The sequence below is a fragment of the Chlorocebus sabaeus genome, chromosome 21, assembly GCF_047675955.1.
Source record: "Chlorocebus sabaeus isolate Y175 chromosome 21, mChlSab1.0.hap1, whole genome shotgun sequence".
NCBI lineage: Eukaryota > Metazoa > Chordata > Mammalia > Primates > Cercopithecidae > Chlorocebus > Chlorocebus sabaeus.
In genome coordinates this window covers 112030161-112045680 of record NC_132924.1, presented here as the reverse complement: position 1 = coordinate 112045680, position 15520 = coordinate 112030161, and the positions used below count along the sequence as shown (strand labels likewise).

Genomic DNA, 15520 nt, shown 5'->3' with positions numbered 1-15520 from the left:
GCTTCTAACCCAGGCTTTCCAGCTGAATTCCTTTTTTTCCTATCCTTCCACAGATGGTCCAAAACCTCTGAATCATCTTTCATTCTTTCCTCTCCTCGTATCTCGCCAACTAATTTAGCATTCAGAATGTGTCTCATCATTTTCTAATTTCCATTCAAACCCACATAGTTTTTATTTAGAAAAATTTTGAAATACAAAAGCAGTATATGCTGGTGTCAAAAATTCAAATGATATCTTATCTGTCACAGGAGTGGAGTTAAATAAATGAAAAATAAAGAAAGAAAAAGTTCAGATGATATGATGTGTGTTAATCACATGTAATATTGTGATCAGGTGTATGATTATATGGAGTAAAAAGTGAATTTTCCTCTTTATACATTCACTCCCCAACTCCTCTCCAAACTTGATTTCCTTTCCCAGTAGCAACGACTGTTTACACTCATACTTTTTTAAAAAGTGGATTTACAATCACAATCACACTTTTTTTTTGCATTAGTGGGATTATATTATACAGTATCTTACTCTCCCATCCCCATGTAATACGTGAGTCTTCCGTGGAAGAGAATACAAAGTCTAGAAATAAATCCACGCATACATAGTCAATTAATTTTGAGAAAGTATAAAGTCAATTCAATGGCAGAAGGATAATCTGCAACAAATGGTGCTATAACAACTAGACATCACACACACAAAATTAACTTCAACCCTTTAATCTCACAAAATATATAAAAGTTGACTCAAATGGATCATAGACTGAAACATAAGAGGTAAAACATTAAGTTTCCAGATAGAAACATGGGAGAAAATATTTGCGACTTTGAACTAGGCAAATATTTTTTAGGACACAAAAGATGAACCAAAAAATAAAAAAGTAATAAAAAAGTGTATTTCATCAAAGTTAAAAACCTCTGCTCTTTGAAATATACCATTAAGAGAATGAAAAGAAAAGTTATGAACTAGGAGAAAACATTTGCAAAACACACATCGGATAAAAGATTTGTATTTAGAATATGTAAATATACAATTTGGTAACATGAAGACAATCCAATTGTAAAAAGAATAAAATATTTGAACAGACATGTCACCAAAGAAGACAAATTGATGGCAAATAAACACATGGAGAGTGTTCAATATCATTAGTCATGAGGACAAGGCAGATTAAGTGCACAATGAGATATCATTAGAAACTTGCTAGAATGGTTCAAACTAAAAAGGCTGACAAAACCAAGTGCTAACAAAGGTATGGAACAACTAGAACTTTCATACATTGCTGGTGGGGATCTAAAATATATCCCACCTTGGAAGACAGTTGGGTAGTTTAACTTTACATTTATCATGCCACCCAGTTAAATTTACATTTATCACACAACTTAGCAGATCTGCTCCTAGGTATTTACCCAAGAGAAATGAAAACATATGTTCACACAAAATACCTGAAAACAAATGCTTTTAGCAGCATTATTCATAATGACCAAAAACCTGGAAACAATCCAAATGTTTATCAGTTGGTGACTGGACAAATTGTGGCATATCCATTCAATGGAATACTACTAAGCAATAGAAAAGAACAAGTTACTGACGCATGCAACAACTTGGATGAATCTCAGACATTATGCTAAGTAAAAGAAACCAGACACAAAATGCTACATACTGTATAATTCCATTTATATCAAATGCTGGAAAAGGCAAAGCTGTAGAAACAGAAATCAGATCAGTGACTGTCATGGGGAGGGTAGGGGATAGACTGCAAGCTGGCACAAGGGAAATTTAAGGGCAATGTAAATGTTCTATACCTTGAATGTGGTGGTGGTTATAGGATTTCATAGAATTGTTGAAACTCACTGAACACTTTTAAAAGGTGAATTTTTGTCAAACTGTAAACTGCTTATGATTGTGGATGGCTTTGTTCTTTGCTTCTTGTGTTTTTCAGTTTCCTAAATTGTCCATATTAACTTTTAACAAATAAAGATTATTTTAAAAACCTGAAAAAAAAAGGTGAACTTTTTTTTTTTTTTTTTTTTTTTTGAGACAAAGTCTTGCTCCGTCACCAGGCTGGAGTGCAATGATGCAATCTCTGCTCACTGCAACCTCCGCCTCCCGGGTTCAGGCTATTTTCCTGCCTCAGCCTCCTGAGTAGTTGGGATTATAGGCATGCATGCATCACAACACCCGGCTAATATTTGTATTTTTAGTAGAGACGGGGTTTTGCCATGTTGGTCAGGCTGGTCTCAAACTCCTGGCCTTGTCATTCACCCACCTTGGCCTCCCAAAGTGCTGGGATTACAGGTGTGAGTCATGGTGCCTAGCCAAAAAAGGTGAATTTTATCTGATTAAATTACCTGATGAAATTTGCCTGGCTGAATTAAACTTGACTTGAAAAAACAAAAAAGGAAAAGGAAGTAAGCTGATTTTACATTTTAATAGATAAGGTCAAATTATCCTCCAAAATGGCTATACCAGTAGAATTTGAGAGTGCCTATTTCGCTATACTCTTGCACAAATGAATATTATCAAAATTTTAAAAGCTTTGTCTATTTGATGGTGAAAAATGTTTTGATCCTTGATACTTCATGCACGTAGCATTAAGATCCTGTTCTGGCCAGGTGCCATGGCTCACACCTGTAATCCCAGCACTTTAGGAGGCTGAGTCGGGTGGATCATGAGGTCAAGAGATTGAGGCTAGCCTGTCCAACATGGTGAAAACCCGCCTCTACTAAAAATACAAAAAAATTAGCTGGGCATGGTGGTGTGCGCGTGTAGTCCCAGCTACTCGGGAGGCTGAGGCAGGAGAATTGCTTGAACTCAGGAGGTGGAGGTTGCAGCAAGCGGAGATCGCGCCACTGCATTCCAGCCTGGTGACAGAGCTAGACTCCATCTAAAAAAAAAAATTGTTCTAATTGATCTCCTCCTTTTTAGTCTTTTCTCTTTCCAAATCATCTTATATAATGTTAATAGAGTAATCCTTCTTGTGCTTAGTTCTAATAATATCTCAACAAATCTTTAATGTGATCTACCATCACCTACAAAATTAAGTCCAATCCCTTCAGCCAGATCTTTAAGCTCTCCTTGTTCTATGTCAGCTTCCCTTTTCTCTCTTCTCTGCTGCACCTCTCTAGGTCCGGTATGTCTTACTACGTTTAGGAAGTGATTATAAAGCCTGACTCTGAGACTTCTAGCTCAGTGGTTCTTACACATCGGAATTCTGGGAAGATTTTAAAAGACTGGGCTGTCCAAGCCTTGTCTGTAGACATTTGGATTTTATTGGTCTGAAGTGTGGCCTGGGGGTGTTCTGTTTTGTTTTGTTCGTGGTGTCCAGGTGAGTTTAATTTGCAGTCAGCATTGTGAACCACTGCTGTAGCTGATCTGGCCATCAGCTAGATACATTTCATGCATTCCTGCCTTTATATTTTTGTACTGTTTGTTCCCTCCACCTGGAACACCTGTCCTGTTCTCTTTAGCTGTCCATGTCCTCTTCATTTTTTAGGGGCCCCTTAACACCCAGCTTCGATGCAACACTACACTGAAGCTTTGCTTGATCTCTTGTGCCAACTATGATTTCTCCTTCTTTGAATTTTTTTTAATAACTTCCTTCGGACATTTGTCATGTTCTGCTTTGTAATATACAGGTTTAAAAATTTTTTTTTTCCCATAAGACTGTGAGCTCCTTGAAAAAACTGTAGATACCTAATTTTTTTTTTTTTTTTTTTTTCTTTTTTGAGGCAGGTTCTAGCTCTGTCGCCCACGCTGAAGTGCACGGCATGAACACGGCTCACTGCAGCCTCGACCTCCTCAGACCCAGGCGATCCTCCCACCTCAGCCTCTCGAGTGGCTGGGACTACAGGTGCACACCACCATGCCCAGCTAATGTTTTGGATTTCTTCATGGAGATGGGAGTCTCACCATGTTGCCCAGGCTGGTCTCAAATTCCTGGGCTCAAGCAATCCACCTGCCTCAGCCTCCCAAAATGCTGGAATTACAGACGTAAGCCACTGTGCCCAGCCTAATTAATCTTACTGACCATTTAGCACATGACTCTAAGGGATTCAGGAAATCTTTTTTGAATGTTTATTCTGGCTACTTCTCCACTTTGCACAGTTGTTCCCTCTGCCTGACACGCTCTTCCCCAGCTATCTCCATGGCCCAATGTCACCTTAGCAGAGTGATCATCCCTGACTATTCTATTTAATACGGTAACACTGACCTTCCCTCACTCCTTTTCGTCTTTGTTATTCTGCAAATTGCTGTCATCAGCTGAATGCTCACTTACTGGTTGCCTGTCTCCTCTCACTAGAACATAAGTTCCATGAGGAAGGGCCTTTGTTTTGTTCACTGTTATACCTCCAGTGCCCACTGCAGTGCCTGGCATATGGTACATGCTCAAAGAATAATCATTGAATTTAATGAATGATCTTTATGAACATTTAGTTTATTTTGTATAATTCTGTTAAGAACCCTCAGCTAAGCAAGGTAGGCACGTGAAGCCCGTCATCAGATAAGAACATTTGAGGTTTGAGAGCAGAGTAAAGCATTTTGTTCAAGTTCATAAACTTTTCTGTGACAAAGCAGAGCACAGAACTCAGCTGTCCTGATTCCTATCCAGGACTCTCACACCACCCTCTACTGACTTCTAGCCATCCTCTAACTTCAGTCCCTCTGTCCCATCCTTATCCAGACCCACCCCTAATAGAGGAGCCCAGGTCAAGAGTGCAAATAGGGGCTCACACAACCCATTTCACATTTGGCCATTTTGGCCATTTTCACTTGATTACCATATTTTCATCAGCAAGTTACATGCCAAGCAAGCGAACTATTAAATATGTCTGTTCTACCTTAACAAATATATGGCTTCAGAATGGTTAGGCCGGGTCACAGGCAGGATTCGCAGACTTCCTGCAGTTGTGAGCAGAACATCGCAGCCAGGTTGCCATGTGAATATGGCGTGTGCCCGATCTTCTGTTCCCACCCTTGGTCCTTTGCTTCATTCCTATACGCTTCATGTGCACATCTTTAGAGACCTCGCCTACATAAGTTCTGCCACTCCCCAGCAAACAACTACCCCTTGGGACCAGACACACCCTTGGTGCAGCCTTGGGAGAACAGACTTGAGGAAGAGGCCACATAGGCCTGAAGATGAGCCTGGGGTGAAATGGGCAGGATTCTGGGGTCCTGGGCACCTGAGCATGGGAAGATGGGCTGCTGGTGAGAGTGCTTCCTGGGCTTCACAGGCTCTGTTCTGAGGAGAGAGGTGCAGTTGGAAAAGGCCAGAGTAGGGCCCGCTTTGCCTAGGTCTAAGGATAGTACTGAGCCTACCTCTCCCTGTCCCCAAACCAGACTGTAAGCCTACTGAGGACCCAGACTCATTTTTTTCCCCCTCCCCTGGAGGGTGTGTGGTTTAACTGGAGATGATAATTCTAGTTTGAGGTGAGTCATATGGAAATAAACTAATTTCTCTGGCTTGTTTCTTTATCTATGAGAATTGGATGAGATAATCTCTAAAATCGACTTCTAAATCTTGCGCACACACACAAGATCTACCCTACCTCCAAGGACCACTCATCCCCTCTGGGTCTGCAGAGTCACACCACCTACCAGCTGGACTGTCAGAGCCTTAAAGACATTTTCCCAGACACGGAGGCAGAATGCCTTAAATCCCAACAGAGGTAAGATTTTGTTTTATGCCTTCAGAGCTGGGAGACTAAGGGACCCTAGGGACCTCACTTTCCTTAGAGAGGTGGTGTCCACGAGTCATTTCTATTATCTCAAAGTTCCAATTTTTATTTTTACTTCCAACTGATGTCAATCTCTTAATGGCAGGGCAAACACTTTATTGTCTCTGAGTTGGCAGAGAATGGAGAGGGAGCCTCCTTTCTTTCTTTTCTTCTAATTTTTTTTTTTTTTTTTGAGATGGAGTCTTGCTCTGCCATCAGGCTGGAGTGCAGTGGCGTGATCTCGGCTTACTGTAACCTCCACCTCCGGGGTTCAAGTGATCCTCCTGCCTCAGCCTCCTGAGTAGCTAGGATTACAGGCACGTGCCACCATGCCCGGGTAAATTTTTTTGTATTTTTAGTAGAGACGGGGTTCGCCGTGTTGGCCAGGCTGGTCTTGAACTTCTGACCTCAGGTGATCTGCCTGCCTTGGCATCCCAAAGTGCTGGGATTACAGGTGTGAGCCACCGCACATGGCCGAGGGAGCCTTTTTTCTCTGATACCAATGGGTCTAGTGCAGATGGCAGCTTGCAGGAGGCTGCGGCCAAATCGGAAGATGGAACCTCTTCACTGGGGGAATGCATGCTCTGGCTCAAACCGACGAGTGTCTGTTGAGGGCTTACTGGGGCTATGAGAAATCCTAAGCAGGATAGCACCATATTTGAACTTCATATTAATTTATTGGAGGTGGGGTGGGGGATGTGTGTGCAAAGCATAAATTCATAAAAGATAAAACAACACAACAGGACAAGACCATTCAAGAGTTGCACAAAGGCAGTGGTTTGCGGTCAAATGTGCTGTTATACAGAGTTCTGAGAACAAAGAGAAGTGTGTGAATAAGAGGTCCCAGATCTATGGCGATGGTGTCCTGGGACCAGACATATCTGGGCAGTCTCTCTTAGGTACTTACCTGGGTGCGCAGGTAGAACTCTCTTTGGGAGACAGGAGCAGTTACTGTAATAAACATTGGGGCTGTGTGATGGGGGGGAGGGTGTCATAATAACGTGTAAAAATACCAGGAACATCAACAAAAGCTATTTTTAACCTTTATTCTCATTTTCCTTGAAAATACCAGGTTTCAAGTTCCCACCTGTAAGGACCAGGTGGGTACTTACAGAAGAGTGCCCCTGTCCTATTCTTAGGAAGAACTATTCCCCAAGGGCAAGGAGTCCAGACGAGTTGGAGCTGCAAGGCTGGGCAGCTCCTTCAAGGGCTGGGCCTGGCAGGGGAACCCGACTGAATAGCCACCAGGATCCCTCGGTCAGTGTAATGATTCACATTTTCCGCTGTCTGCCATAGTTTTTTTGGACAATAAGATAGTGTCCCACACACACACCATTAATATCTGCTTGGTGCAAGAATGCCAGCGGGATGCAATGATTCAAAACCCCCAATTCCTCCTCCCTAGACCCTGAAGCCACGGGGCATCTTCAGAGTGACGTGCCTGGCACACAGTAGGTACCTGACAGATGTCAACTCCCTTCTTCCCGTTCCTCATTGCCCCCGGGGAATCCAACCCTCAAACGCTCTCTGGCCATTCTCTCCACCTTTCAGGAGCGCTACTTTCCCTAAAACGGCCTGGCCACGCGGGTTTCCGCAGCTCCACGCCCATTCGCTTCAGCAGCCGCCTGCTCAAGGCCTGCTAAGTGCAGGGTCCCGAGGGCCTCCCAGGCCCTGAGCGCAGGGTCGCTTCCCGAAGACCCGCAGCGGTGGCGGCACCTTCTTAAGGCAGGAAGGCGGCGGAGAGCTGCGTGCGCTCTGCTCGCCCCTGCCTTGCATGCTGGGCTCTACCGCAGGAGCCCGACTTTGCCTGGCTTTGTCCCCTCCTTGGCCCCGAGGCTGTCCTGAGAGCGCGGCGCCCCACACACCTGCTGCCCGCACGGAGTCGGCGGGAGAGGAGGAGCGAGGGCGGCGAGAGGCCCCCTCCCCGGGCTTGCCGGCCTACCCGCCTCCGGGCGCCCCGGGGAACGCGCGGCGGGACCCGGGGTTGGGTGCGGGTCAGGGCGGCACCTCCGGGCCCAGGCCCCCAGAGCCCCTCGTGCTCCCAGCGGGAGGCGGGTCCTGGGAGAGGGCTGGGCCGCGCCGCCTCGCCGCCCCTGCCGCGCCGAGCCCCGCGCACGCTGCCCCGGTCGCCCCGCCGGCAGGCAGGCAGGCAGGCAGGCAGGCAGGCGCCTAGCCGGCCGGGAGGGGGTGCTCGCCGCCCCGCGCCCGGGCCCGCGCGTTGCCGGGCAGCAGCTCCGAGGCTCCGAAGGGGGCGGAGCGGCGAGGCGGGCGTGCGGCTGGCGCCCCTGTCCGCGGTTCCGGCCCGGCCCGCCCCCGCCTCGCCGGCCTCCCTCCGCGCCGGTGCGCGGCGCCCCGTCCCAGCCGCAGCCGCAGCGGCCGCCCCTCCCGGACCTGAGAGCCGCTGAGCCGCGAGGCCGGGCCGGGGCGCCGGCCGGGAATGCCGGGGGCGCGGCGCCGACGCCGAGGCGCGGCCATGGAGGGGAAGCCCCGCGCCGGGGTCGCGCTGGCCCCGGGGCCGAGCGGCCGAGGGCCTTCCGCCTGCCGCGCCCGCCGCCGCCGCCCGGGGCTGCTGCTCCCCGGCCTCTGGCTGCTGCTGCTGGCCCGGCCGGCCTCGTGCGCCCCAGGTAAGCACCGCCGAGACCCTCGGGACGCGGCCGCGACCCCGCCTGCCTTTATCGCTGCTGTTTTCAAAACCCCGACTTTCCCCGCCCATCCTCTTTTATTCTCCAGCTCCCTCGCCGTCCTTTCTGGAAGATGCTTTGCCATTCTTCTGGGGCCCAGCAAATAAAGGCACGGGGGAAATAAATAATTAAAACGAACAAGCGAGCGGCTTCTGGCCGGTCTTGCTAAGGGGTCTGCAAAGCTATTCTCTTGTCCATGGAGCCCGAAGCGGGTCTGGTGGCTTCATCTCAGAATGTGCGTGGTTTTTCCTGCAGAATGCAGGCACCGGAGTGCTTTTTGTCAAGGCTATGTGATGTGGCATATCGAATGTTTTGAGATACTTTATTGTCAGGGCGAAGGGGTGCTTTCGGGGTGTGCTTTAAAAGTGTTGCATTACCGGGACAAGCCCAGCGTCCCCCAGATGCGGGCAGGCCGGCCGTGTCCCCCCGTGCAGCAGGACACAAAGAACATTCAAAGAAAACCTCTTGGAAAGCGCCCTGGCCACGGATCTTTCCAGGGAAATAGCTATTGGTATTACTTCTGCAAGGCATTATTAGTACAATGGAGTGTGAAAATATTTTGATTCTTAAGTGTCAGGGCTTGAAAGGAGTAAGGGCTGTTTTTATAACAGATGCAATTTAGTGACTGTTCATCAGTATGGAATGAAGAGGCATGATTTATGAAGAAGCGTGAGGGTTTTGTTGTGGAAGAAATGATTTAATTCCTGTTGCTTCTCCAAAATGTTTATTTGTCCACCCTGAGCCTGTACACAGGATGGTCTGGAAACTGTTTCTGAGCTGACACTGCAGGCCAGCGATTGCCCCAGCACAGGCACTTGACCACTTCGAGGCGGAAAAGGAAAGGTGGAAGGAGCAGCTCAGGGTAGAGAGCTGCTGCACACAGAACAAAAAACAGAAAGCCGTGAACGCTGCTCCGAATCCTCCCTTCTCGTGGGAGCAGGGCCAAAGGGCTGCTCAGTGGCTGGGAGGAATTGGAACACCTTTGAAGGTGTCCCTTGGACCTGTGAGAATTATAACCAGTGCCCTAAAGGGGATGGTACAATAGAAGCACAGGGAGGACTTCAGGGATCATGGAACGGTGCCACTCTGCTTACCAGAGAGGAAACTAAGGCAGAGAAGCGCCTTGCTCAAGGTCACAGTCATCACTTTCCCCGCCCCCGACACCCGCTCTTGGCCCATAGACATATCCACACCTGAAGCCTCTGCAGAGATTTCCCATAGCTGGGTGGAACCAGGGTTGGGGTGACAGAATGAGTCTCTTTTAGGCAGTATACAGCTAGTGCAAACACCTTACTGTAACCTAGAACTTACTGTCTCAGTCCTGCTCCTGCGAGTTCCAGCCCTGTGTGTCCAGAGGAGAGGAGATGATTGTGAAGGGTCTCTTGGCTTTAGTCAACAAAGAGAGCCCATCTGATACTTGTGGATTCATCTGTCATAGGACACAGCAGATAAATGGTTTCCATCTCCTGAGTGCTTTTTTGTGTGCCAGGTGTTGAATTTTATATACATGATCCAATCACGTTGTGAGTTAGGCATAATTATCCCCATTTTACAGATGAGGAAACTAAGGCTTTGAGTTTAGGTTGGTTTGGTTTCAGAATCTATGACACGCTTCCCTTCTGTGCCTGATGGCTTCCCCATATGAATGTGGCCATCTGGGTATACTGCAGAGGTTGTGGAGAATATAAGTGCTTCTTCTGGTAACTTTAAAATAAATAGTGGAGCTGTTTGTACTGCCCACCCCTTTCTCTTCTTTAGAAGTCCTTTCCTGCTTCCGCTCTACCCCAATACAAATATTCAATCTGGAGACATGAAATTAATTATATTTCCATTCTAGAGCTGACATCATGGAAACAGAGACTTCATCCTTTCACTAGTTTATATATTGGCCTCAGCCGATGCCAGGCTCATAGACTAGGAACTAAGAAGTGGAGGGCACAGCTCCTGTGCTCCAGGATCCAGCTGGAAACACAGAGCAGTGAAGGAAGTACAAATCCTTGCACAGACCATTCCCGGACAGGAAAGGCAGGATTCCTCATGGATGACCTGCTGGGGGTGAGCCCATCTGCTTCTTGAAGACTGTGAGGAACCATCTTGGTGGAGCGTGGCTTCCTGATGTAGCTAGGGTGTGTAGGGCGCCTAGGTGGTGCTGTGGATCCTGGGAAGAGGGTGCATTGCAGTTGCTTGGGCCGCCCTCCCCGTCCTGTGTATGGTATTTTCACCAGGAGATTTGGAAGATAAGAAAGCTTTGCTGAACACTGCCATGGTGGTTGGTTCTCTTTCTAAGGAATAAGCAGTGCTAGTCAGAAAATGGCATGGCTTAGCCCTGTTTTGGATTTCCTACGTGAGGCAGCATTCCCTTCCGTGGCTGGCTGAAAGCTATCTCCTTCAGCCGGCTTCTCTTATTAACTTTTGTTAAGTAGAGTCCACCTTCCAGGTGGCCCCCTTATCACAGTCTTTGGTTAAATCTCTATGTTGTATCGATTTCTTGTCTATTTCTCTTTCATTCAGCATTTTGATTGTGTTTTTGTTTATTTTTATTTTTTATTTTATTTTTATTTTTTATTATTATACTTTAAGTTCTAGGGTACATGTGCACAGCGTGCAGGTTTGTTACATATGTATACATGTGCCATGTTGGTGTGCTGCACCCATTAACTCGTCATTTACATTAGGTATATCTCCTAATGCTATCCCTCCCCCCTCCCCCGACCCCACGACAGGCCCCGGTGTGTGATGTTCCCCACCCTGTGTCCAAGTGTTCTCATTGTTCAGTTCCCATCTATGAGTGAGAACATGCAGTGTTTGGTTTTCTGTCCTTGCAATAGTTTGCTCAGAATGATGGTTTCCTGCTGCATCCATGTCCCTACAAAGGACGTGAACTCATCCTTTTTAATGGCTGCATAGTATTCCATGGTGTACATGTGCCACATTTTCTTAGTCCAGTCTATCATTGATGGACATCTGGGTTGGTCTTAAAAAATTTTACTAGTTTGGTCTTAACCATTGACTATTGCGGAAACAACTTGTAATACTTTGGACTTACTTTTGAACGCATTGCTCTTAAGTGATTAGCCATCCACAATATAAAAAGAAAGAATCATGCCCCGTTTCTTCACCTTATTCAGAGATAAGTTTTTTAAAAGTAATAGTTATTATGAAATAGATTGCTTTATAGGGAATTTGGAAATTACTGAAGGATACAGAAACCAGTCACCCATAATCTCACAGCCTATAGGTAACACTAAGTAATTTTGTCCTTTTTTTGTTGTTAACATTAAAAAAAAGAATTATATGCACAATTGTATTTACTACCATTTCCACTCTACATTTAACTTAAGCATTTTTCCATTCATTAAATCTTATTTGGAAACAGTTTTCTATCCTAATGATTTGTTCTTTTATTTCCATTTTTTGGGTTGCTGTAAATAATGCTAATGGGCGTGCTGGTTCATGCCTGTAATCCCAGCATTTTGGGAAGCTGAGGTGGGCAGATCACCTGAGGTCAGGAGCTCGAGACCAGCCTTACTAACATGATGAAACCCCGCTTCTAATAAAAATACAAAAATGAGCCAGGCGTGGTGGCACGCGCCCGTAATCCTAGCTACTCGGGAGGCTGAGGCAGGAGAATTGCTTGAACACGGGAGGCAGAGGTTGCAGTGAGTCGAGATGGTGCCACTGCACTCCAGCCTGGGCAACGGGCAAGACTCTGTCTCAAAAAAAAAAAAAAAAAAAGGCTTTGTGTATGTTTCTTTCTGTATGTTTGTATTTTCTTGAGTATACATTTGTGGAAGGGGTATTAAGGGAATGTGATTAAAATGTAAGGCCCACCAGGCTGGATTTCTGCATGTTTTGTTCAAAATGCTGGGCACTTAGTAGTTACTCAGTATGTGATTGTTGAATGACGCAATTTTTGAAAGTTAAAACGCTGACATAAGCCCTTGAAGCTTACGCAGGGGCCTTCCATTATCACTTGTATTAGTATTTCACGTCATCACTGGCATTGAATGTTACTTTAAAAGCCTTGTTAAATAAATTTGTAATACATTGTTTTAACCTGCAGGGTTTTACTGCTTTAGAGTTGACTATTTTTTATTTTGTATATGTAGTCTGAATTTTCTCTGTATTTTTATTTATTTACCTGTTGTGGCATAGATATGTATTTAAATCTTTATGTATTAGAAGGATAGCAACTGTTTTTCCTTCTGTTTGTTGTGTTTTCCCCCTTCCAAAGGAATTTCTTTTAAATTTTATGTAATTTTGAAATGTAGAAGTTTTTGGTTATTTTGATTAGCAAGATCTGCCATTTGTTCTTTTAATAATTTTTTATTGCATTTATGCTTATGGTGTGTTAAATTTTTATCTTAATGTGCTATTATTGGCCATTTCTAGGTGAATATTTATGCTTTGTAAGTAGTTTAGTATATTATAAACAAATACTTAAATGTTTCCAAAGTGTGGCCCCTAGGCCTCCTGCATCAACATCATTTAGGGATGTGGGGGTGCTTGTTAAGAATTTAGATATCTAAGACTCACCCTTAACCTCTAAATTAGACTCTTTGGTGGCAGTGCCTGGGAATCTTCATTTTAGTAAGTTCACGGCTCATTTTTAGCCACTGAGCATTGGAACCACTGATCCAGATACTGTAAACCCAGTAACTGAAAATTAACAGTATTTTGAAGATACAGAAGTCCTTCCTTATCTGCAAGGAATGGGGTCCAAGACCCCCAGCGGATGCCTGAAACTTTGGGTAGTCCTGAACTCTGTATATACCATGGTTTTTTCCTGTATGTACATATCTGCAATAAAGTTTAATTTAAAAATGAGGCACAGTAAGAGATTAACAATAATAACAAAACAGAACAGTTCTAAGTCTACTGTAGTAAAACATGAGTATGCTGTATCTCAGAATACCTCAAAATATCTTCAAACCGCAGTTGTCCTCTGGTATACGAAACCTTGGAGGAGGGGGACTACCATTTAATATCTTGGAATTGTCTTTTCACTGTTAGAACAGTGTAAAATCGTTATGTTGAGGTCAGGCGAGGTGGCTCATGCCTGTAATCCCAACACTTTGGGAGGCCAAGACAGGTGGATCACCTGAGGTCAGGAGTTCGAGACCAGCCTGGCCAGCATGGTGAAACCCTGTCTGTACTAAAAATACAGAAATTAGCTGGGTGTGGTGGCAGGTGCCTGTAATCCCAGCTACTTGGGATGGTGAAGCAGGAGAATCTCTTGAACCTGGGAGGCAGAGGTTGCAGTAAGCTGAGATCGCACCACTGCACTCCAGCCTGGATGACAGAGCAAGACTCCGTCTCAAAATAAAATAACCATTTTTTGTTACATGTGTTTGCTTGGGTTGGGAGCGAAAGGGTGCAGAGGAATGCATTTTTAATGCTCACTCCTGCCCATTTGGGAACAGCTGCTGCAGCCCTTGTCAGGAAGTGCCTCACTTAATTCTGAAAACAGAACCCAGCCAGGGAGTTGTTAAAAGTCACTAGGGACCTGGGAGCCACAGGTTTTCTATCAGTGCCCTGAATGATAGAGTCAGCTAATTACTGTCTTTATAATTACACTAGGTTGATTTTCCCAGATAGAAGACACTGTTCTAACTGATCTAATTTGTTTTCAAGTTGTGACCACCCACCTTTCATCTGGAGCTCACAATGTGATTTCTTTTTCTTGTTAGGCAGCAGGATTTGTTAAAAAGGTGAGTTAGAAAACCTGGGTGTGTGCATTTCTGCCCGTAACTTTGTGACTGTGGACAAGTTACCTTGTCCTGGGTTTCCTCCTCAGTGTAAGAAAGGGTTAATGAGATTAGCGCTAATCTCATTAACCCCCTAGCTCCTTGTAGCTCATTTCTCCCTGTAGCTTCTACATATCAAGTCAACATCTTGGATGTCTGGGAATGCACTTACTTATAAGCAGCATCTGTCCTTTTTCTATTGGGTTGTTGTGAGTGTCATTTCTCCTTGCCTGGTAGATGTTCTAGGCCAATGACCTGCTGAAGGCAGCTCATTCTTACCATTGCAGATGGCTCTTCTTTTTAAAAACTCCCTTTGTTCTTCCCTCTTGCATCCATACACTCAGGACACATACTTTGCTTTCTCTTATTCTTTCTCTTTGTCTCTTTCTTTTTTCCATCTCCTTTGTTAGCTTCAGGCAATTGCTTCTCATTAGTGAAAATCTAATCTTGTGGTCCCCACACTCTCAGCATCATCACTGCCTGGTAGCTTGTTAGAAAATGCAGAATCTCAGGGCCCACCCGCGACCTTCTGAATCAGAATCTGCATTTAACAAGATCCCTGTGGTGATTTTGCACACACAGTTGAAGTTCGGGAAGCACTGGGCTAAGAGGTAAAGTGCTTCCTGTTCCAGCCTTCTGGGAATAGGTATTGTTGGAACCTTGAAGGCTAAGTCAACCTGGACTAACTCTGGAGCTATACAAATCTCCAGAGACGTTGAGAGACACCTGCTTTTGGAACTGAGTCTGTGTGAATAGTACGCAAGAGCCATATTTTATTTGACCAGGCAACTAGATTAGAATGGTCCCCTAGACCTGCTGTTTTCATTCATTGCAAGTATTTGGTTGTTAAAACACCGAGATACAGGCTGGATGCGGTGACTGACGCCTATAATCCCAGCACTTTGGGAGGCTGAGGCAGGAGGGTCACTTGAGGCCAGGAGTTGGAGACCAGCCTGGCCAACATGGTGAAACCTCGTCTCTACTAAAAACACAAAAAAATAGCCGGGCATGGTGGTGGGTGCCTGTAATCCCAGCTACTCAGGAGGCTGAGGCTTGAACCTGGGAGGCAGAGGTTGCAGTGAACTGAGATCGCACCACTGCACTCCAGCCTGGGTAACAAAATGAGACTCTGTCTCAAAAAACAAAACCAAACCACTGAGATACTACCATAGCAGTTGGTAAATAGCTGCTGTACTGAATGTTCCTTGCTCCCCACCCCCAAGTACCCTAAGCCTCGCTGCCGTCTTTCAGGACTCTTCTCCCGAGGACCACGGCCACCTTCCACCTCACTGAGATCCAGCGACTGAAGGGTTAACGCTCAGCACAGCAGGCGCCTCAAGGACTCTGCTTTAGTTTTTTGGCGAGGACCGTTCTGGCAGGTGTG

At 45.6% G+C, this 15520-nt stretch overlaps 1 protein-coding gene across 2 annotated transcripts in view; it reads left to right on the top strand.

Moving 5' to 3' along the window:
• Positions 1-8076: 8076 nt before the first annotated feature.
• KIAA1549 (KIAA1549 ortholog) overlaps positions 8077-15520 on the top strand; it is a 142506-nt gene continuing 135062 nt past the window's right edge. For both annotated transcript variants that reach the window (XM_037991147.2, XM_037991146.2), the window contains exon 1: positions 8077-8332. In XM_037991147.2, coding sequence (XP_037847075.2) covers positions 8146-8332 — 187 coding nt within the window. In that variant the 5' untranslated portion in view covers positions 8077-8145. The remainder of the gene's footprint in view (positions 8333-15520) is intronic.